The 24492-nt window shown below is 41.7% G+C and overlaps 1 protein-coding gene across 6 annotated transcripts in view; it reads left to right on the forward strand.

The window, feature by feature from the left end:
• Window positions 1-24492, forward strand: part of LOC141917863 (alpha-protein kinase 2-like) — an 89368-nt gene that overhangs the window by 18871 nt on the left and 46005 nt on the right. For 5 of the 6 annotated variants that reach the window (XR_012621483.1, XM_074811476.1, XM_074811477.1 and 2 more), the window contains exons 3-10: window positions 1957-4816; window positions 7397-7544; window positions 10410-10537; window positions 10658-10693; window positions 12846-13120; window positions 13244-13332; window positions 16901-17118; window positions 18953-19001. Coding sequence is in view for 5 of the 6 variants with exons in the window: in XM_074811476.1 (XP_074667577.1) it covers window positions 1957-4816; window positions 7397-7544; window positions 10410-10537; window positions 10658-10693; window positions 12846-13120; window positions 13244-13332; window positions 16901-17118; window positions 18953-19001 (3803 nt within the window). In the remaining variant the exon portion in view is untranslated. Of the gene's footprint in view, window positions 1-1956; window positions 4817-7396; window positions 7545-10409; window positions 10538-10657; window positions 10694-12064; window positions 12799-12845; window positions 13121-13243; window positions 13333-16900; window positions 17119-18952; window positions 19002-24492 lie in introns of those variants that run through there. The other variant, XM_074811481.1, reaches the window with a different exon arrangement.

Consider the following 24492-nt stretch of genomic DNA (forward strand, 5'->3'; position numbering starts at 1 on the left):
GGAGTTACAGCTGAAGTGGGTGGCTTTTGCAGCAAAGGAAAGCATTATTTACTACAGCCGGTAATCCTTTACCACGAACTTACGGAAACTAAGAACCTAGTGTCTGAGCAGCCCCTGCCTCTACTGAGCACACAGCAACTCATGGGAAATCCTTCATTACATATCCTTCACCAAGTAACAACACCTGCTGCTTTTCAGAATTGCTTCTCTGAATTGTGCCTGCCAGCAGTCACTGCACATTTCCAGCTCTGCTGTAACCCAGAGCACTTGCCCGTTATGTGTCATAGTTGTTAACTTCAGCCATCCAGCACAGCACTGCAAGTTTACAAATAACTATGGATGGAACTGGCACTCATGAGGGGAAAAAAGCCAACCCCAGACAGTTATGAAGTTGAGTTTGTGGCTGGATAAAAGCGAAAAAATGAAAAATGTCTGGAAATATTGGTGGATTTTAAACTCGGTCTGATGTTTTTTAACATTGCTTTATTTCTGCTGGGAGTCAGTGCAAAGCTTCAGACAACCACTAGAAAGATATATGGTCAAATATACGAACTAGTTCATGAGGTCCATGTTGGTATATCCTGTTAAGGGCTATTGAAAAGTATTTTTTTTTTTTTTCCCCCAAAGGTTGACTGTTAAACTGCTCTCTACTTTTACAGATTGTTCTGGAAAGTGAATGGTAACCAGAAGCATAAAGCATAGGTTGTTTGGGAAACAATGTATTTTTGTCTAGTAAAAAATTGTAGGCTTCTCCATATATGATTTGCTATGGGTGAAACATGCTCACCAGCTCCATGGAACTGATTTAGAGCTGAAGAGAACTAGAGAAAATCCTGGAGAACAAAAGCTTAGCAGGGACTCTGGAACAAGAATTTAAGAGTGAAAGTTCAGTTTTGAGGGGAATGGTGAACAGTTTAACACATTTTGTATGCCAGGCAGGTGGCAGCACTTTTTTCATCCCATGCAAGCCCAAACATCAGTCAGTTGTTCTCTTTAATAAGGTCTGCACTCTTTGCATAAATTAAGTTCAGTTTGGCTTAGTTTAATTGAGGAATGGATTGTTTCTACATAAAGTGACAATTTGGAATATTTTGATATAGAAGAATAAAGGACATGCAGGAGGAATATGGATTATTATTTCCCACCTCAGTATTCCCAGTGGTACCCTGAGGTTGCAATGCATGTCCCATCAGTAGAGGAGGGCTGAACATGCCTTAATGTTGAGCAATTCATTACCCCCTGGACAGAGGCAAGATCTGGGATGATCTCTGACACTCTCTTGAAGCAGGACTTGTCACCTCAAGGGGTCAGAGGTAATCAAAGACAAATTTTGAAGATGGCTTAAAACTGACCCAGAGGTGTTAATTTCTTGGTAGGAGCCTTGTTCTGAAGTACGTAGCACAGCAGACTTGGGGTTCAGTCTCTGAAACTTTTCAAGACTGATACATAGTAAGAAAGCATCTTTGTGAAACTTCAGATACCAATGCCCATGATAGAAGCAAAGGGGGAGGCAAGCTCCTAAAAAACTGGTCTGGGTAGTTCCAGAAACTCATCAGTTTGCATTATGTAATAATTACCTAAGTATGGTGGGACACTCTGCTCTGACTGTTAGCAAATGGCATAGATAGATCTTTTATTTTGGTTTGGTTTATTTTATCTGTTTTTATCTAGCTGGACTGTATCAGTCATTGATCTTCATCTTGATTATGTTTTATATTTCTCAGCATTTGGATCCTGATCTGAAACTCACCAGGGTTCAAGGCTGTTAAGACCCAGGAGTTTGGTTTCAGTCCATTAGGTTGATAGCTACAAGTCAGAAACCTGACTCTTGACAAACATTAAAAATAATTTTTTTTTTAAAAATTAGGTACATTTCAAGCCAGGACTCTAGTTCAGGCCTGTGTCAAGCAGCTCTTCTAATTTTTAATGACATTTCTCTTTTTTTCTTCTTTGTAGAATCAAGGTGCTAATCTTAAAATCTTTACCCAGAATTGTGAGAGACTATGTGTGGAGCCCAATATAGAAAAGAAAGGCATCTTCGTGACTTGTGAGAGTGCACAAACCATCCATCCCACTTCAGAAATGCTCTGTACTGAAAAGACATTACAAGCAAAAAATGCACATTCGCAGATCTATTCTCAACACCATGTGCCTTGTGACAAGAGAGAAAGTTGTCACCAACAAGTCTTCTGTGAACAAGGTATTAGTAATGGCAACAAAGCAAAGAATGATGTTTCACCTTCTCCTTTATGGCACACAGACTCTGTTCCTGATAAACAAGAATGTTTATGTGCTGTTCTCTCTTCTGCAAAGCTATGTGACGAGCCAAGGGAGGGAGAGCAGAGGTACAGTTTTGACTCACACGATAGCAGCAGCACAGATGCTCTCTGCAGTCTGTCATGTGATGAATCTCTGTTTGAAGCTAATCCCAAGTCAGTCCTGGAATCTGGAGAACCTGGGTGCAAAGGAGATGCTGGTATATCTGCAGTGCATGACAAGCTGTGGAAACTTCTTCATGAAGATGACTCAGACTATCAAATCCCATTTGAAAACCGGGGGGTCACAAGCCTAGAAATCAGGCCAACAGATATCAAAGTCACAGAACTGAATGTTGTACAGGAGACCTGTTCTGATCATCTTTTGCCAATAAATGTGATGAAAGAGCAGGAACCTATTACACAGCCAGCTAGTGGACAAAGAACAGAGAAAGAAAACTGCCGTGTCTCTAATATCCTAATTAAAACAGATGAAGTGTGTAGCAGTGCATCCGTAGGAAACATTCATCTTCCACAAGTGGTAGAAACAGATGGTATATGTCTAGATTCTAGCACTGGAAATAAAACGGAAGCACCATCCATTCATGTTTCAGCAAATAGTATCATCTTAAATACAGGGGAGTGCTTGGAGCAGAAGCCAAATCAAGCGTTAACTGACAGTAATGGATCCATTCAAAGGACTGTGGCTTGGGCAGGAAAGCTAACCATTAATAATGCTTCCCACACACATGAGGCAGATTCTCCACGAAGATTGAAAAATGCTCACAGTGGTAATTTAGCACATGACAAAGAAAACCCAGCTTATGTGTCATATAAGTCGCATGGGACAATTGGACAATTACTTCATGCTGGGCACAACCTATCCTTGATAAATGACTCTGTAACTGGTAAAGGGTGTCATTTTAGAGACCCAGCAAGCAAAGAGCTGGCTTATTTCCCTGAAGAGAAGGATATCTTCCCCAGTGAAAATACCAACCAGCTTACACATGAAGAACAGTCTTCTGTTAACACCATACATAAAAGTTCTGAAGAGAATTTACATGAAAAAGGAAATCACTCAGACTTGAACGAACAAAATTACACTAATTCTGACAGTTATCATCTTTCAAAAAATAATGACTGTCAAGATTTTCAAGTTGCTTCTAATGCACAAAAATACAGTTATGTCATGCGATTGCCTAATTTGATTAAGACTCCTGAAACCATCACACATAAGAATCTACCCCGAAATGTAGACCGACTGACAGGAAAAGAAAAACAAGAAGTGGCATTCACTGTCTCTTCTGGGGATCCATTTTTAAGAGATTTTTATATAGAAGTGCCCAGATATGAACCATGTAAAACAGGAGAAGAACAGAGAGAGATTTGCATTGGTGATGAACAAAGGGCTGAAACTTCCTGTGACTCAGGAGTTAGTCATGTTTCAGAGAGTCAGACTGCAGTTTCCCCTCATAATACATCAGAACAACATGTATTTTTTGTAGACAGCACCTTCAAGTCTGATGAAGAGTTAAAAACTGAGTCTTCAAAAAATCACACTTACGCACCTGGAAGTGTAACATCAGTTAGCACCCTGCTGCTTAGAAAAGCTCAGAATGAGTACCGCAGCGTAGCAGATGAGGATTATAGAAAGATCAGTGATCAGTTAGGTATCCAACAATTGTCTGTAAGAGGAACAAAGTTACCGGTAAGCCAGACAGAGGGCCTTCGTACCAGGATATCGGCAGTGGAGCGTTCTGGCCCAGGAAGTCAAGTAAAAACTCAGTCCATGCAAACTGCAGTCAAAGTAGATGAAAACTTGAGTGCGCTGGAAACTTTCTGCAAAGCATTGCAGGATCAGTCCCATAGGATACCTGAAGAAAACAAGGAGAAAGCAGTCTTGTGTGAAAGTAAACAAGAGATTCAAAGAGCTGTTGAATGTAACCCGGGTGAAGCTGAAACAAAGTCTCCTTTGCACACTTTAATTAGCTCCAGGGCTCGGGGACAGTTCATGAATATTGGCACTAAGCAGTCCTGTCCTGGCTTGATCTCTTCCAGCAAGCTAACCCAGGTTGCTAATTCAGTTAAGTCTACTGAGTATGATAAAGATGGAGAAGTCATGACATCAGAGGATGTAGTAAGTGGTTTAGTTAATTTGCCACCAGCTGATTCAGGGAACAACCAGTATTTTCAAGAGCACCCACCCTGCAGCAGAACTCGGCCATTCTCCTCAGCATTGACCACGTATGATCCACTCCCAGTCAATGCGGAAGGGCTAAGAAATCAAGAAGGGTCAAAACCCTACCAGGCATCCCCAACTGTTGCTGAGCCTGAGCCCATCAAATGTAAACAAGACATAGCAAAGAGTGGGCATCTAGCTGCTGGAGCTAAGAAGAAATTGCCACCAGCAACACTGTCAAAAAAACCCCGACTAGAGGAGAGAGGAAATGTCAGCAAGGATCCTAGCTCTGTTAAAAAGTGTGTGAAGAGTGAGGCAGGCATGATTCATAAAGAAGATAGAAAAGAGCAAAGGAAACTAATTTTGAAAAAGGATAGCAAAGGTAAGAGAAAACTGAGTTTCATTTATGTCCTTTCCCATCGTTCTGGCTACAGTATGAAATTAAAATTCGTTGAACACAGTGCAAGCCTCCTTTAGTCTAAACCACATCAGCTAAAGGTGTTCTGCCCTCACTGATTTTAATTTCCAGTTCTGTGAACTTAGTAACTAGTGCTGTGCCCATGTCACAGAACTAAACCCTCCCTAACATCCTTTTGCTAGCTGGAAAAATATATTAAATTTATGAACTTTTTAACCTGTTTGAAATAGTTACTTCTTCATTTGTCCCTTTGAGTAACTTTTCAGGGATGTATAGCATAATGGTACTACCTAACTGCACACAGTATAGCAACTGCAAGCCCAGTACTTGCATGTCGTTATGTTCCCACAGGGCTGTGGTCCCAGTTACGCTTCTACACTGTGGCTCCCAAGTGCAATTACCCTCTCTTGGTTGCCAAATGGTTTTATGACTAGCCAAGTATTACTGTTAGTCGTAGGGTGCCACTGATAGACATAATGTTTTGCAGTCTTCTCTGATGACTGATGGCTGGTCCTGCATTCCTTTATACCACTGTAGGCCATAAATGACACTGCTGAAATTAGCAGTATTAAACTGACAGAGAGAACATATACTTAAAATGAGATTCAGGTTGCTTGCCAGAGTCTCCAGGGGGTTGCTAACAGGTAAAACAAAATGCAGACAGGAGCAGCAATAGTGTAACAGCTAGACAGGTGAGGTATTTGTGGTTTCTATGGATACTTTGCAAACACCAAAGTCATATTTTTACGTTTTGACATTGCATTTCATGTTCACATCAGAAAATAATTTCATAGATCAGAGCAAGACTGAACAGGTAAGCTACACAACTATGAAGGTCTGCAGAGATTCTAATTACAGTGTGGTCTGGTGAAGTTGTACTTTTCCAATCATATCTTAAAAAACCCCAAACTTTTCTCTGTTCAAAGATGTGTCCTTTGCCAGAAAACCAAGTGTGTGGGAGGAGAGACACGTTCTTTCAGAGCAGAGCAAGCAAACTGCAATTACTGAGAAATGCCTGATCTTTTTCCATGTACCGGAGACTGTGCTTGAAGAATGTTTTATAGGCTTGCATCAGATAAGACTGAATTTTCTTAACCCACTTCTGATCTGCTTCAGTCTAGACTGAAATGAATGTCTGTTTGTACTTGAGAGACTTGTGTGCACCTTTGCCCAGCATTATGGGGAGGGTGGTATGGTTAGTCTGGAATATACTCAGTGTTCTCTTTCGTATCATTTTTCACCTGCAGGAGGGATGACTTTGTGGTTAGGGCAGGGAATCTGGAGCTGTTAGTTCTATTTACAGTTCTGTCACATACTGTCTGTGTCACTTTAGCCCTGATTCAGCAAGGTTCTTAGGCCTAAGGACTTAAGTGACTGCAAGTTAAACATAGCAGTGAATTCCAGGTGCCTGACCCTTCGAGTTGGATCCAGCATTCCTTTGGTGTTAGGTGGGGAAAGTTAAGACTGCAGGAACGGGATCCCCGAGGGAGATGTGTCATGCCAGCTCATTCAGAGTGCAGCAGCTCAGAATTAACACAGTAGGACACATAATATCTTGCATTTTACATCCCCTACATCAAGCAGGGATGTCTCACTTGAGTGCAGGGATGTGTCATGATCCCAAAACCTTTCCCTACGTCTGTGCTGATTCCCTTTCTTTCCAAGTACCCCCCATCCTCCCACTCACACCATGCCCACGTGCAAAGATGCTGGGGCGTTCTGTGAGCCAACAGCGAGTCTTAGCAGAGAACCAGCTTATCAGGGCCTTCCCCAGACTGGGCAGAGGGCTCTCCTTCTGTAAGCTGAGATGGTCAGTGTTTAGCAAAAGAACCATGCCCTATGGCTGGAAAGGTAGGGACTTTCTTTAGAGGTGGGAAATTAAACCAGTGAAACTGAAGAGGGAAGCAAAAGCCACTGACATTACCAGATGCAAATATCTAACCACTGGTGTGGGTTCCTCTCTCCAGCTGTGTTTTAAAGGAAATGGTGCCACCACTGCACCTTGCAAAGCGTCTCATCCTGGCAGTGTGTGTTTGGTACGTTCCAGGCACACCTTGGAGACTGAGATCTCTGGGACTTAAAAGTCTTTTCTCTCAAAGGCTGTGATCAGTTAAAAAATCTACTAGTTACAAATATTCAGTTAATACGCATTCTCATTGTGTAACCATATGGTGTGCTCTACCTTTGTGTTGTCTTTCTGCTGATAAAACCAGCTGGTCCTTTAGTCACAGAGAACGTGTTTTGATTGAGAAATTATTTTATGTCGATGCCTTTTCAGGCTAGAAGTTCCCTTGGGTCCTAGTCCATAAATTCAAAATGTTTTTGCATTGAAAATATTTCCATTGACTCTGTGGGGCACTGAATCAGTCTTTTGAAACCTCTGTATTTTAAAGCCTTGGCTTCTACATCAGAAGAAGTCATAATTATTTACCAGTGTTGTCAGATTCATATTCTTAACATCTGCAGATCATTCTGGGATTCCTTTAAAATGCCAAACCAATATAATTATCTTCTAATCTTGAACTGTGGCTCTTCTGTTTCAAGCTCCCAAGCTGCTGAAGGAAATCCAAGCAGAGTTGTTCCCTGACTGCTCTGGAAATATTAAGCTGTGCTGTCAGTTCGGTGACATTCATGGTGACTCCACCATTACATGGACTAAAGATTCCAAGTTACTAGCTCGACTGCAGAGAAGGTGAGTGGATATTTCTGAAGGACTGGTAGTTTCTGCGTAGCTTTTGGGAAGATATGCCAGTACATACTCTTGTACCTGTTAAGAGGTTTAGTATGATAGGTGCAAAAATTACGTTCAAGCAGGGTAATTAAGAAGCATATCTTCATGCAGTGCATTGATACTGGTCGTAGCTTGCATTCCATCACCAGTAATTCCTCTCAGCCTGTTCATAACCAGTCTCATCCAACTTTCAAGTACTGTAAAAGATCAAATGAAGTTTGAACCTCAGCACCCAGCCAAGCAGCATAAACATGCTTGGTTAGTATGTGAGAAGCTGTCTGTCCTTGCGTGGTGGAAGTGAATTGCTGAAACCACTAACATGCAATGTAGAGCTCGACATGATTATTCTGCGGTATCGATACAGGCTGGGGGTTGAGAGCAGGCCTGTAGAGAAAGACTGGGGGTACTGGTGGACAAAAAACCGGATGTGAGCTGGCACTGTGCGCTTGCAGCCCAGAAAGCCAACCGTGTGCTGGGCTGCATCAGCAGCAGCGTGGCCAGCAGCTCCAGGGAGGGGATTCTCCCCCTCTGCTCCACTCTCGTGTGTCCGGCTCTGGGGTCCCCAGTGCAAGCAGACGTGGACCTGTTGGAGTGGGTCCAGAGGAGAGTCACAAAAATGATCTGAGAGGTGGAACAGCTCTGCTGTGGAGAAAGGGTGAGGGAGATGGGGGTGTTCAGATGGAGAAGAGAAGGCTCTGGGGGGAACTTCTTGTGGCCTTTCAGTATTTCAAGGGGGCTTATAAGAAAGATTTAGAGATATTTTTTTTACCAGGGTCTGTGGAGACAGGACAAGGGTCAATGGTTTTAAACTGAAGGAGAGCAGGTTTAGGTTAGATCTAAGGAAGAAATTCTTCCCTGTGAGGGTGGTGAGGCCCTGGCACAGGTTGCCCAGAGAAGCTGTGGCTGCCCCCTCCCTGGAAGGGGTACAAGGCCAGGTTGGACGGGGCTTTGGGCAACCTGGGCTAGTGGAAGGTGTCCTTGCCCAGGGCAGGGGGTGGGACTGGATGGGCTTTGAAGGTTCCTTACAACCCAAACCAGTCTGTGAGTCTGTGATTCTACTTTGAACTTCATATTTGGTATTGAATGGAACTTGAAGCTGATAGGATTAAACAATGGGAATTGTATTTAATGAAGAATGATCTCTCCCCTCAACCCAGCCCATTAACCTGGCTCAGGGTGACTCGAGGCGGTGCAATGAGAAGGGTGGGAGTAAAAGCTTTTTAAGGCCTTTATCAGGATCTTTTCCAGCTTTTCTTAAAACTCCATTTTTATTAAAGGAGTTATTTTCTTCCATGGAGTAATGACATTCTTATCACGTGGCTCTTAAAAGCTGTTTACAATGTTTCAAAAATACAAAATGAACATTACCCAACACAAAAAAAGAAAAGATGTTTCCATCAGAATGCATAATTCTGCGAAAACAAAGTTTTGTAGGAATGCATCTCCTCAGATGTTCTTTTAAGTGGAGAGAATAGGTTGCACGGGTTGGTTAAACTTCCTATGTTCTGATTCTTGTTGTTTTTACTATACAGATTTTGATTATTGTATTACAGTGTCCATTTTAATATTATTACATATCCTTATCTGCTAAATAATTTTGCAGTGTTTTAACAAATAAACAGTGCAGACATATCAAATTTATCAGTTTTTGCAGTGATATCAAGTAAAATATGATGACATAAAATATTTGAATTTTATCTTCATGGGATAAATATATTTCAAAATGTTGACAATAAAGTGAGATATGTAACATGGATTTAGAGTAGGAGAGATTCCTGGTTAGTTTTACTTCAAAAATGTTCAGTGGAAATCTTCCTTCCCTTCCATCACAATCAAAATCTAATTGTTTCGTGTGTACCCAAGCACTGTTACTTCTTTTGGAAATATACATCAATCTACAGAAATACATAATCTGGGCTGTTCAGTACTTTTTAGATTTTACTTTCAGTAGGGGGTGATTACAGGAAATTAGGCAACAAATTGTTGCATTTTTATTACCTGTTTAGACATGGAAACATGCGTATTGAAAAATACTCTAGTAATAATAATATATGCTAAGTAATTTAATTTTAAAACTGTTGTGGGATAAAATCCATTCTCCAGTGTGCCAAAGCGCCATGACACTTCATGCTGCCAGCAAAGCTGTGCACACCTTTGCTGATTCACTTCACAAAAGCTTTAAAGCACAATAGGCAGGTCTCTAAATCCTGCATAGGTTATCTGGTTTGCTGAGAAATACTTCCATGGACATCCACTGTGGTACCTGTGGAAACCTTCATAGCCCAAGAGGACTTCTCACCCAGGCACAGCACTGTTTCAGTGGGGTTTTATTGCTTCCAGAGCCAGCTGGGCTCTGCCAGTGCTGGGACTGCACTCACGTGTCACTGTGCCCCTGCTGATGGCGCCCGTGATCTGCCGGTGAAGTTGTGTCCGCAGACATCAGGGGGCAAATATCGAGCTTGGGAGAGGAACGGAGAAGGCTGAGTGAGGGGTCAATACTGAGGAACAGCATACAACGTTTGGGCTTTCATACTTTATAATTTGGCTATAATACTGATAGGAATATTAGAATGCCTTTTGGTGTGATTTAATTATTTTTGGATTTGATTGTTCTCAGAATGGAGTAGGATCATCTATTGTGAAACACATAATAGGCTGAATTCATCTAAGCAGGGTGAAATAAAATATGTTGTCTACTTGCATCATATTTGAATCAGTCTTTCAGTGAGGGACAGAAATTCCAGGGACAGGAGGAGAGATATATGGAATAATCAGGAAAGATCTTCTAAAAACATTAATGTGGAAAATTAACCTATTCTGTTCCAGTGCTCAGGATGACTCTCCCGTCTCTTTGGCAATAGCTAAAGCCAGTAACAAAGACCAGGGAATGTACTATTGCTGCTTGAATAATACGTATGGAAAGGTGACTGCAGAGTTTAATCTGACTTCTGAAGGTAAAACCCAGTTTATAATTTCGATTAATAATAATGGCAGTTTCCATTGATCCAACACCGCCCCCCCCCCCCCCCCCCCCCCCCCCCCCCTACAAAATCTGTTTCTTTGTTCCCTTGTAGTATTGGAACATCTCTCAAGTTTTCAGAATTGTGAAGGTAAGTACACAGGTCTGCTTGAATGTGTGCTCAAATGTTTGTTCTGTCTGATTTCCAAATAGAACAAAGGATGGAAAAATATAACCAGACTGAGCCATTTTGACAGTTATCCCATGGGAAACTCTGGGAATCCACTGAAGCCGTTGAATCAGTACTGCATTTTCGCTAGCTGCCTTTCCCTTTTTGCACTCACCTTTGCTGTACCATCAAAGATAAAATTTGCGGGAGTTTTGTAGGTGAAATTCCCTCCTGTAGGAGGAATGGTTTGTGCAGGGGGTGGAGTACCCACCATGACAAACTATTGGTTTGCAGTGGACCGTGTGGCTTCTCGTTAGCACGATGCAGTAGCAGTTCACAGCCAGAGCAGCGAGGAGTAGCACCGCGTCGCGTCACGCGGAGGCACAGGCACGCGCACCGCACTGGAGGCGCTTTTGGCAGAGAACCTTGCAGTGGGGGTTGAACACGTGGTCTTTGCGAGTCACCTGCTATGTAACTTTACTCCAAGAGAAGGACAGGCATGAGGATTTGGAATGCTTTCCCCGTATGTTAACTTGTGTTTATTCACACTCGGCCTATGTCTTGCTGTGCTGCAGCTAAAGATAGACAGTGCGCTGCAAATTAGTTTATCATTTCTGAACACACTACTAATAGAGTTCTTCATTTGGCCAATTGATTTTTCTTTCTAGAAGAATAAAATGAAACATTTAGTTCCTTGTTAAAATAAAGACAGGACTTTTCATTTAACAGCATTGTATAACTTCTGATCAACAAAGAGAGAATTTTAGTGGCATTAAGGAGCCTTCTAATTCTAGCTTTATACGTGCACTGTTCCCTCTGTGCTTCCACGAGAGGCGATAGCGTACTGAATCTAAACCAGAGGTAACTGCAAAGGGGAGCCTGAAGGCCTTTGTTCCTGTGAACTATACACCTTTTGTTCTCCTATTTATCTTTTTCACTGATGTTCCTTGAAATGTTATGATTAGAGAGACTTGAAGTGCAGTTAGATTTTTTTTTTTTTTTAGTTTCAGTGCTTAACCGTAACCACTTTTTTTTCCTTATATTTTTTTCCCCATTTTTATTTCAGTGATCACTTAAAAGGGTGAAATCCATAATCCTCTTTGATTTCAGCCATAACAAACTTAGGCCCACATTCTTATGCTACTAATACCTTCAAAATCCACAGGTGGGGGGATAAGAGAAATACGATTGTAGCAATTTCTCCTGAATATAAAGATCACTAAAACTGATGTATTTGCTTTTTGATTGAAACTGATACGGTCATTTATAGAAATATGCTTCTTATTCAAAATCCGTGGTGAAATATAAATCATGTTATTTTCTTCTACCTTTGCCAATAAACCTGTTTTTAAGCTGGTGCTTGCCAGATGGAAAAGAAACACTCTACCATGCCTGTCTGCAGCACTGGAGCTGACGCAGTGAATGTGGTTGGTAGGAAAGGCATGTTTCCACAATGGTCATATTGGATAAGGACCGAGACCTCTTTCAGCCAGGTGCCCCTATGAATATGTTGGCGGAATCTTTCCCTGAAAGCATTCCTAGCTGAAAGCTAAAACAAGCTCTGGTTGTACCAGCAACTTCTGGCTTTTCTGAAAAGACCGGCTAGTTTCAGAAGAACGTGCTCTCAACACACTGGGCACAGAACTGTGGTCTACTTTTAAATTCATATCTCCATACACTGCTGCACTTCAGCTTTATTACTGTCTCTGCCTTCCCAAAAAAGTAGGGTTGGCAGGATCTCTGTATCCCCTTAGTGCCTCTTTAGTTCTCGGTCAGCTTGACTGACTTGACGTTCATTTGAAGCTCCAGTTTACATCTTCCCTAATAGTTTTAAAACTGGCTTTTGTGATCTTTACTTATATTTTTTGTTTGCTATGTTCTGTTTTCTTTCCTTATGAACCTGAACCGCCACCCTTCTCCATGCTGGCTTTAGATGGTACAGGCAACAAGCTACATTTAGAGGAGCAGGGTCCCAACCCCGTATTAACACAAGTTAGGCCATGTATTCTGCTTCCACTGAGCATTTTCTTTAATACTCTCTATTATAGAGAGATGTGTTTGTTCTCCTGTGTCCGTCCTCTCCCCTGTGACTGCAGAAGGATGTTGTATAGAACAAAGTGGTGTTGTGTTTTAGGTGTGGAAGAAATTGAGTTCATGCAGCTCATGTTCAGAGAAGATTTCATCAGTGACAGCTATTTTGGTGGGAACCTGCACGGAATAATAGCTACGGAAGAGCTCCACTTTGGAGAGGGCATGCACCGGAAAGCCTTCCGAAGTAAAGTGATGCGAGGCCTCGTGCCGGTGTTCAGCCCCGGCCACCCCTGTGTTCTCAAAGTGCACAACGCTATCACCTATGGGACCAAGAGTAAGGACGATCTCATTCAGAAGAACTACAAACTAGCCCTGCAGGTGAGCTGCCCCTGTCCTTTGTCAGCAAGAATTGTAGGGAAAAGCTGTCTTGCAAATATTCAAACAGGTGATCTGTTAAATGTTTTGAGTAATATTCTATAGGCATATCTGTTTGTAATATAGGAATGCTATGTCCAAAATACTGCAAGAGAGTATGCGAAGATATATGCAGCTGAAGCTGAACCCTTGGAAGGCTTTGGGGAAGTACCAGAGTGAGTATATCTATATATATCTATCTATCTATATCTATGTGCACATACACCTGTCTGTATATATGTATTGTCCTGTGCCACAGCTGCCCACTGGCTGTTGTTAACTGTAATGACTAAAGAAGAAAGAGGAATCCCAAGAACAGTGTTACAGCTGGAGTCATTACCTAAATTGTACTGAGTACCCAGGTGGTGAGAGAGATTCCATTCCCATTAGAGAAGGATAATGAATAAAGATAGTAAATAGCAGGCAAAAGGCATGATTTTGATATAAATTTAGAGGAAATTATTCATGTTAGTGAAATAACACCAGTAGGTGATACTACTAGTATCATCTGGCAACAGCAGTAGGGGATAAGTCAGGCCTTCCAATTTCCCATTAAAAATGATTTCTTGAGAGAAATCCTGATCATCCTGAAGTTGGTATGAAGTCACTCTTTAGGCAGGTTTTCTATGTATAGAGAGTCTTAAGCCAGAAAGCTCAACTCTGATTCTAGGTTTTCCCAAAGACTGCTCTACTTAATTTCAGAAGTTTTCCATTTCCCAAATATATGTACATCAGACTAATAGCTAAATAAAGGTTTGCCTCTGCCTCTGAGGCTGGAAAGTGGCACCTTGAGGATTTGGTAATGGATCTTTTTCAAAGGACTTGCTGTTCCAGTGTCAGGCTACTGCAGAGTTGAATTTGCAATGGATATTTGAAATTCCATCTGCCTTGCTTCAAGGCTAAGACCTACGTGCCTGACAACAGGTTAAATCTCCATCTCCAGTCAGGTGACACAAGATCTGCTCATCTGCACTGATTCCCTGGAGAAAAGGACCACTTAAAACACAGCCTCTGGAATGATTCCTTAAAGCCATCTTTTCAGGATTAGAAACGGTGATGGAGATGGCTGTGAAATCTTTTAGGGAAAATATTTGTGCAAGTCAGCTTCTTTTCTGGAAATATATTGCTCTTGGCAAAATTAGTGCGTGAGAGATTTCTCTAGGCATGGGATATAACCTCTAGCTTTGATATGAGAGACCGAGCATGTACCCTATCAAAACTGAAGTCTGGTGCAAATAATAGGCACATGGAAGGTTCAGATCTGGTGCTTTATTCTAAATAATTGGCTGGAAGACAGCAGATAGGAGCAAAAAGAGATCATGTGCATATGCTTTTGGTTTGCTTTTTAATTTGAAAATTTTAAGGCTAGATTCCTTTTTTCTAGCCAGCCCTTGTCAGACCATACTTGTATTTAAAAGAGCGTATATTCCTTGCAACATTTTAGAAGATAAATAGAGAAATGTTGTCCGCCTGTCACCAAAACGGGATAAAAGAACTTATCAACACCAATGGGATGTAGATAAGCAGACGCTCCTTTATTAACAGTCGGGTGCGCAGGGGAGTGTCTCACCAACAGTGCACACCTAACTGGTGTAGCGTGCTGATTATATAGGATACAGTCATACATATTAATCAAGTTCTCATACATAAACATGTTAACTCCCATAACTCATTTTCTTATTCCCACCTCTTTCCGGTCACGCGCGCTTGAGTCCTGGAATGAGTTGGGGGGCTGCTTTTGCGACCACCACGGACTACTGACCTAAAAGAAAGACCGTCCAATGCCCTTGACCCAAGGATTTTTGGCTCACATTGCAATTTTAACATGCTTTGAGGCCCTTTCACAATGTAACTTCTAGAACACCTGGTCTACAGGGCAATAAATCTTCCTTACTGAACAGTCTAACAATGGCACCTCATCAGGAGTCTTATTCTTTGTATAGAAATCTGGTTAATGATTATCTCTAGTCTACATGGTCTCAGCCTGGGACTTTAAAAAAGAACTTTGTAGCAGCATAACTGGTTATATAGTTACTCTAAATCATTCCAAATCATTAAAAATCATTAAAATCAGCTCCAATTAATAACACATCAGTAACTCAGGTTCTCCAGAGTTAGCTCTAAAGCTACAGCCTTAGCCTGTCTGTGCATGTCTGACTGTAAGAGCAAGCTGAGGAAATGACAGAGGAAGCACTGCCCTGTAACAGTCAGTGGCCTGGCAGCTGGACAGTTATAAAAGGGCAGGAGGGGGATAGAGAGAGACTTGGTGCTCTTGAGGTTACTTACGATAATTCCACAATGAAGTAGTACTAACATTTCTATTAACCAGTGACTCATTTATTTTCCTTTGTGTGCAGTGATAGGAAACTATGGAGCCTTCTATACTAACAAAAGCTGTTCACCTTAATGATACTGGTAGAGTTCAGCTGATATCATACCTTGAGCGAGTAGGTTAGAACTAGACAAGTGCCTAGAGTTGCAGTGATTGTTCCTTAGAAAGAAATGAACTACTGGTATAAAGGCCATTTGTACCAGTTTAACTGCATGTGCTTGTAACGATAAGGATAAAATATCACAACAACCCATAAATTAATGATGTCAGTAAAGCTTGATCGTGGACTAGGACTGGAAGACTTACACAGAAGTGCTCTGGTTATATGTGGTTCTCCGTCCCATGACTAATTCTTCTAGACCTCCTTTCAGTGTCTATAGAGCACGTGCGTAGGTTCACAGTTCTGCCATTTCCAGAATGCAGTACAAATAATGTCTGGAAGGAACTATACCCCCCTCTGGCAGTGTTGCTCTAAGAGATAAGACTGTTGATAAGAAAGCAAGTAACTAGAAACCTGTTCTGTGGTGACAGTCATTTCTCCCATTTGTTCACTCTTTCTCTCTGGGAAGACCATGAAACCCCAAGTGAAATTTTATTCGATATTGGATGTGAGGTTTTGGCATGGTGCATCTTTAGACATAAATGGACCTAGCCTGGATTCCTACAGAACTTTGTAAATCTTTCTGGCTAAACTAGCTCAATTTCTAAATGAATAAAATAAGACAAATGTTTTCAAGTTTACAATTTCCTGAAAACTTTATACAGAAGTAGCTGAAGTTTTCTGACCTGGATCCAAACTTTGTCAAAGTCCCAGAATCTTCAGATTCTAGATTTTCACTCTAGCCAAGTTGTCTTGAGCATCTGATGATCTTTCCAGAGACTTTCTTGTTTCCTCTTACTTCTTGGTAAAGTAGTTGCTTTGTATTTTCATTCTCAAAAGTGTTTGCCAATTCTGGATGTGTCAGGTTTTAGAAGTCTAGTCTGAGAAATCCTCCCTTTAGGCTGGTCTTGGGCAAAGCTCTTTCTGGAGTGGATCAAATTTGCAGGTGCTTAACACCCCACAAAGACTGAATTATGCATCAGTCAGCCCCAGCATCTAAAGCAGTGATACTGCCAAATAAGCAAGCACCCTGTATTGTGCAGAGTTTAGGTATGTAGTAGGACAACATTAGAAAGCATGCTGTGAAAAAAATTACATGTGTGTAAATAATACAAAGAAATAAGCACATAAAGGATGATGCGATTATGTTCTCTACCTAGAAGATCCCAGTCTTATCCAGATGTCTCCTGGCTTGGTTTAGACTTGGTAGCTGTTCATTCTCTCTCTGAGTTCACTGGCCACTTTGACTGTTTCTTGCTCCTCCATTGACAGAACTCTCTGGATTTTATTATCTTTTATCCCTTGATTTCAGGATCATTCCTATTTTTCTTGTTCATCGCCCTGCTAATAACATCCCCTATGCAACAGTGGAGGAGGAGCTGGTTGGGGAATTTGTGAAGTACTCTGTCAAGGATGGCAAGGAAGTAAATTTCCTGCGAAGAGACTCAGAGGCTGGCCAGAAGTGTTGCACCTTCCAGCACTGGGTGTATGAGAAGACCAACGGGAGCTTGCTTGTCACTGATCTGCAAGGTGAGTTATCTGAGTGGGGGCATTAAAATGGTTTTCCCATGGTACAGGCTGGTGACTGCTCAGAGTCAATCCCCATAACTGCAGAACTCCCAGACAGTTATTTCTGAGCAATGTTATTCTTGGCTTTCTGTGCCCTGTTGGCAACGCTGAATGTGCTCCTTCCATAACCTTGTAACGGGCAGAGTCTCCAGATGCTGACACTACCCTGGCCCTGTGCCTGTCTTATACAGCACCTCGTGTAGATCAGAATAAAAAAGAGTTAGGATATTTTATTTTCTAGCCTCTCTTAAGTGCACTGTATTCATTTGTGTGTGTGTTATCCTAGGGAACAGAAAGACATTAATTGCCTACTGTGGCAGCAGGGGCTAACATCTATTAACCTATGCTTTATTATGATGTTTATCTAATCAGCAGAGAAAGTGAATTTTTGCCTCACCTATGTCCTTTTAAGAAGACAGTTTGGAAAGAAAAAACAAATCTTACACTCCTAATGGAGACTAGTTCTTCCACATGTCCCGTTAATAAATCAGGACACTCCATATGAGTCAAGACTGGCTTACTGTCTCACCTCCCAGAGGTTAATGAAATATCTTCTGAGTTAAAGACTTCAGTTGTTAATAACATCCTAGTACTCCACTTTTTCTTGTATTTAACTATTTACCAACAATCTCTCAACAGTAAGAGTGCTCCACAGTCAGGTCCTGTCTAGGTTTGAAGAAACATGTTCCTTCAAAAAAAGAATAATTGTGAAGAAATGCCCTCCTTGCATTTATGAAATGCTGCCCTTAGGCTGCTATGGGTGTGACAGCTCCTGACTGCTGAAATGCTGGGCCTGTACCCAACACAGTACTCACAGATGTGTTTGAAACAGAGACAGACAGACCCTTCTTAAAGAAAACCAAAAAGAGTGGAATCTTAGAAAATATCCCATATTCTTTAACAAGAGAAGGCAGGAAAATTGGCAACAAGACATCTAAATGAGACCCCTGAAGTAATTTAAAGGGAGAAAAATGAATGAGGTCCTAGCCTGAGGGGAGCACAACAGCAGAAACGGTATCTGAGCCTCTATCATGATTGCTGCCACAAAGGACAACATACCTGCTGCTGTGGAAGAGAAACATCCTTCCTCTCTGATCATCTTCTCATTTGAGTACCTAGGCTGCATTTTCCAGGCATAACAGTTGAGATTTTGGGGGTATTCTCCAAGGAAAATGGCCCTGAGACTCTCACTTTCCTGAACAGAAAAAATTGCATGCTGCAGGACTGGATTTTGCCTATAAACAAGTCAACAAAGGGACAGGTTAAAAAACCCAGGTTTTTTAACTTTGGATCTCTCACTCAAAAAGTAGCAATAAGGCTGACTGACCTATTGCTATTTGATTAGCAAAGCAAATCTACAATTCCTACTGATAAACATTGTAGTCCAGGTCTGCAAAGCATCAAAACCACAAAACCTGTAAATAAATATACACATATGCAGGTGCATAAGCAAAGATTTTGTATGTTCCTTAAAATGCAGATATCAAAGTGTAGCCCCTCCTTTCCCCACTGGCTGTCTAGCACAGGAAACAAGTTATGCTCTGTTTATCCCCTTGCTGTCTGTAAAATGCTGGTGTGAGACTGGCTTCTAGAAACTGCTAGTGACACAGAGCACAAACATCCTATTTTTAATTGGGTTACTTTAAAATGTTTTGAAAAAATGGTGACAAATAATTAAAATTAAAACCATGAATCAATAAGATTTAACGCCTCTATGTATGGTGCTTTTGAATCTGAAGATACTCCTAGAAACTCTAGTGTAACATAAGCTTTCTGTTTCCTTGATGCCTTGTAGGTGTAGGAATGAAGTTAACTGACGTTGGCATAGCAACACTGGCCAAAGGGTGAGTAAAAAATTATTTCTCAACAGCATGGTTTTGCTTTACACATCAGTCTCTTCACAGTGTAAATATGTTGGGGGAGAGTGCACTGGAAATTTATTCTTGCTTTAACTTTGGAAAAAACCAATCCTTATCTGACTCTTTTAACTTCTTTTTGTCCATATTTATGGGAACCTGCCTGTAAAGGAAACACATTTATTTTGCTCTGAAAGGATGAGGCTACACTGTAGATTGGGCTTTGCTTTTGCTTCATGCCTCCCTTAGAACAGGCTTATTCAGAGGACATTTCATGAGTGAAATCAAGGTCTCCAGTGACTTACAAGTAAGCAAGGCCCTTTGCATGGCGCTGTGTCAGCTAGCAGAAGGTAGGGCTGAGGATGCAGGGCCGGCACTGGCTCCAGCCTGGGGTGCAGTGGAAGACCTGGTGTTGTGCTGTCCCGAGGGTCTGACCACAGAGGAGGCGCCTCGAAGCCAGCCTGCTGTTGGGGCTGGAACTGCTGCTGGGCTCGCGCTCACCAGCACCTGCCCCAGCAAATGCCCGTACGGGCCCTTACCCCTACCCAGCCCCGCTGCTGGGCCCTGCTGCCAGAGCCCGGGCAAGCCTGCTCCGCTCTCCACAGCTCTGTGGGCACTGCGGAAGGAGAAGCCCTGAAAGGGGCCAGAGGTTGCGTTGCCCTTTTTGAAAGGAATTTGAGGGGATGGTGCAGGGACTGCATGAGAGAACGCAGCTGAAATCCCTCCTGCAGCCAGCAAAAGTGCCAAAGCTTTAGAAATATGCATTTGACACAAGCTTTTATAAAGACTGTTTTCTTAGTTTAGAACTCTGTGAGTTTTTCTTCCTATAGCAGGCAGTGACCATAATAAGCTTTTCTTGAGCCCCTGTTCTTGTCAGCTGCATGGCTGGAGGGAAAATGTCTGTTCAGCTTTGTATAGGCCACTTACCTGATAAAAAAGGAAATGTGGTAAGAGATTTGATGGTATCTCTTTCTCTTCTCCTCTCAGAAGCAGTTATTCTGACCTATAACAAAAGATCTGTTCAGAATATTTAAAGAGGCCTGTTTCCTAGTAGTATTGCAATGGTTTCAGGTCTTTTGGGGAGACTTAAACATGTGTGTAAAGATATAGGCCTTTAATGTTCTAACTTTATTCCACTTCTCTTAAGTTTCTCTTAATTAAAGCTTCTAATTATACCACAGGCCAAAAGAGCCATTGATAGGAATAGCAGTGCAGGCAGCCATTCAAATCAGCTGGCTGCTGGGCAGGGAAAGGGGCTGGGGGTACCTGCCTGGGACCACTGCTTTAAATTCATATCTGCTGTGAGAAACTGGCAGGAAAAAGCAGATCCGATTGTATGTATTCAGTCTTTATACTAAACTGGAGCTTGTCTATCTACCTGTGGTACAGGGAAAAAACCTCACTGTATCTTTTAAATTATTAAAAAATTTGACCTCAGGATATTCTGGGAAGATCCTGAACATTTGCAGGTTGGCATCCATTCAGAATTTACACTGATTTATTCTTTTAGCTGTGGATCCAAAGTTAAATCAATTGAAATGAAGTTGCATCATCCTGTTATAAAACAAAGAAGTCATAAAAATTTTATTTAGGTGACACTGTTCTCTGGCATCAGAAGATTTATAGAAATGCTTTAAGGGATGCTGTTGTCCAGCTCACTATGGGAAATTACTCCTATAGAAGCACACGTTGGACTAGGGAAGAGGAAGGTGAAGTGACAAAAATGAATATGCAATGTAAGCTGTAGTAAGGATCACCTCAGTCATATATAAGGGAATATCATTTCCCTTCATGAACAACCTCCCAAGAATGTTGAGTATCATTTTGTTTGCCATTTAGCTAATGATGTTGCTACAGGAGAACAGATTTTTCCTCATCCTGTATTTTTCTTTTGTGCTGCTTTCCCAGAAGGGACACCTCTGCATCAGTAGCTGCTGTTTGATTTTTTTAATTCTCTGAGCAGAAATGCATGGGGAAAGCAAACAAGTACACAGAATTCATCTGTACTGCTGGCTATTGCCGCTTTTGGTAGCGTGCAGCCGTGCTGGTGAGAGGTTGTCTGTCTCACGTGTTGGGGAGAATGTACATAGTCCTACTTAACTAAAAAAATATAGTATGCTACTGGTAGGATTTTAACTGTATTGTTAGAGAAGATACAAAGCAGATTTTTTGGTATAATTGCCTATAAGAATTGTTAGTTTCCTCAACCACTCCTTGCAGAGGTAATGACCTCACTGACCACAGACAGGTCCTCTGCTTCCAATTCTTCTAAGCCTGGGACAATCACATCAAGGCAAACCAAAAATACCCTTGGGAAGTGCTTCTGTGATCCTTGATGAATGGATGAACATTCGTGTTGTTTGTGATTGGAATGTAAATTAAATACAATTGTAATTTCACTCTAAGATTAAACTTGTGATCGTGGTTAAAAAAAAAAAAACTGAAAAAAAATCCATCTCCGCCACCCCTGCCATGCTCATGGTACAGTCAAGCTTTCAAATAATCTAATGTCATAGTGCAAACTGTTAGTGATGAATTTGCAAAAGCCAATATAGCAACAGTTATGAATTATTCATGGACATTATTTATCCCCCAGTGTTTCTTGTAAACTAAGCAGAATAAACAGCATATATTAAACTTTTGTACCTATATTCAGCATCGCTCATTGCTGTTAATGATTTTTTGGGAGGCCCAGACTCATGTTCCAAGTCTGAAAAAATATTTCTGGATGAGCACTTATGTATCCTTTTACCTTCATCTTTGCCCTCCTTTCTGTAGAGGCTGTGGAGAGATTGATGTCTTCAACAATTAACACTCTTCAAAGTAATTCTGATCTTTTATCCTTCCTGCATCTGGTTTACCTGTGGATTGGAAACCAGACGAACCCAAAGCAAAGGGTCATTTATTCAATGTGCTGAAGTAGCTGCAATACAGTTTCTGTCAGCAGAGGGCGAAGCCCAACTAGAAACTGAAAAGCCTGGAAAGTATTTTTAATGTAGCCACTGGGGTGCACCAGAGTCAGGAGATCAATCCTTTAAATAAGATAATTCGTAGAGTCTTTGGCGAACGTAAACAAATGCAACACAGTGGCTGGTTTCTAAGTGCAAACAGCGAGCCCGTTGAGAAGCTGTGCACAAGTGCCCAGGTATTTATCCAACAATGGTAAACGCAAAGATGAAGGAATCAGGAACACAGTGACCCATGGTCATGATGATTAATAGGAGTGGTGTTTGCCAAATGTGGATCTGAAAGTCTGTCTGGTTTCAGGGCAGTGATAAATTTAGTTTTACTCAACGTGGCAATAAGAGGCATTGGGGAGTTTAAGCCTGGGGACAAATCCAACATTCCCCCTTCAGATTTAAGGAAGACTTGGTTTGGGTCAACCCCCAGCTGTCAAGTTGGGGAGATGGAATTCTGTCCAGGTTTTATTTATCAGTCATCTAGTCAGTGAATTAATAGCTCATGCTGAGCAAAATAAAATTTTTAAAGGCTGATGGCCAGTTTGGTGTTGCCGAACACAAAACCTGTGAGAACAATACAGACTGTGCAGATTAGAAGCCATTGGGTAATGGAGCCCTTCCCCCTGTTACACGGACAGCGAGCTGTAACAGCGCGGAAGGGTTGGAGTGAAGCTCGTAGGCCTCGTAGGCCCTGCCAGGTTACAGCAGGGCTGTGGCCGTTAGGTCTGTCCAGAAGAAAGGCTGCAGCCTGGGAGCACAGAGCGGGGCTGGGTGGGAGCAGTGTCTAACAAACAGCCAACAGCTGGGAGCGCTCCGATGTGAAACTTCGGTCCCACAGCTGTAGATGAGTTTTCCTATGGCCCGCTGTAAGTCCAGGGCTGTCTGCACACTGTGGAGCCAAACTAGGCTCACTCGTGCCTCTCAGCTTCCAGAATGGACACGGAGTATTCCCATAGCCACAAGATCAGCTGCAAACCTGTTATTTAAGAGAAGGGAAATGAGGATGGCTTGATTTAGGGGCAAAGCTAGTAAAACTAAAATAATCACGTTTTTAATATAAATGTTCTGTCTCTTGTTCACAAGATATTTATGCTCTTTTACTGCAAATATTTCTGGCGTATGTTGAATTCCAAAGCTAAAGTTAGTTAGCAGATCATTCAATTGTCATTTAAAGTGTCTCTTACTCATGGTATCATCTGAGCAAATGCTACTGTTTCTGGTCTTTGTTTAGATGTTCCCTCAAAGACATACAGGAAGTGACAAATACCAAATACAGATAGGAAAGCCATTTAGACTTCTATTTACTTCATGAGAAAAGTGGATTTTTGAAGAAATTTTCTTTAGCTGTAACAAAATGGCTACCTAGGAAAAAAAGAGAGCAAGAGAAAGAGTGTGTGGTCATTTTGCAGCCACAAATTGAAATAGTCAGCACTCAGTGCAGTGAAACTTATCACCTAATTGATAGCCCTGGAGGTTACTTATCCTTAATGTTTCTGCCAGAACACACCTACACAAAGTGCAGGAGAAACGAAGTCTCTCAGTCAGTCCTGCAGCAGCAGTGGAGAATTTCAGATACCAGAGGAAGCAGATGCTACCCAGAGGCTGCTGGCCCAGAGCCTCTTCACCTCCTCTTGCACAGCTGCTGCAGCACCCAGCAGTGACACCCCAGGACACCAGAAGGTGCTCGAACAGCAGCTGCTCTTGCCACTGGCACTCACTAGAAAGACCCAACAGTTAATTGGATATTCACGATAATAAAAACATTTTGGTCGAAGTTATTGCTGGCAGTGCATTGCTCTGCTTTAACTAGTCTCTAGAGTCAGGATCAGTGCTTGATACAAAGAGATTTTCTTGCTGAGCGCAGGCACGTTTGCCTGTGGAACTCACGTTCTGCTGATGTGTCTGGAGTAGACACCACTTGGCTATACTAAAGGAGCTCAAGTACAAAGTCTCAAGTCTGTTTTTAATCCAGAGGATCGCGAGAGCAGTTCATTATCTTGCTGAGCTCCAGGGTGTAGTCCTGGAGTAACAATGGCACTCCTCTTAAACTTCCTTTGGGTAAACAAGCACAGAGCTTGAGAGGAGAGGAAAAAAATTCTTAGCCCTTTGAGGTTCATCTGGCTGTGTGGCTTCTCTCGAGCAGGGCAGGCTTACTACCTGTTTAACTTAGAGGGTAGACTTCTCTGGTGTGAACAGCTTCACATGACAAGTAATAGTAAAATACATTCAGAGCTTTATTTCATTGAAATATGTATTTAACATTCAAAAACTCTGACTTCAGAGAAGAACCTGAAAATAAAATATTGTTATGAGAAGACAAAAGGACTCCTAAACACTTATGATGAGAAAGTTGAACTCCAAAATAGTTTTTCTTATTGAAGTTAACCACCAGCAATAACTTAATTCCCTAGAAGATTAAGGTCTGCTGTTCACCTTACAATTATCAGCAAAGTCTTTATCATCATGGCTGGCACAGCTTGTCTGAAATCTTTTGGGATCCATCCTCCATGGGTAGGCAA

This window comes from Strix aluco, chromosome W (assembly GCF_031877795.1).
Source record: "Strix aluco isolate bStrAlu1 chromosome W, bStrAlu1.hap1, whole genome shotgun sequence".
In the NCBI taxonomy this organism is placed as follows: Eukaryota; Metazoa; Chordata; class Aves; order Strigiformes; family Strigidae; genus Strix; species Strix aluco.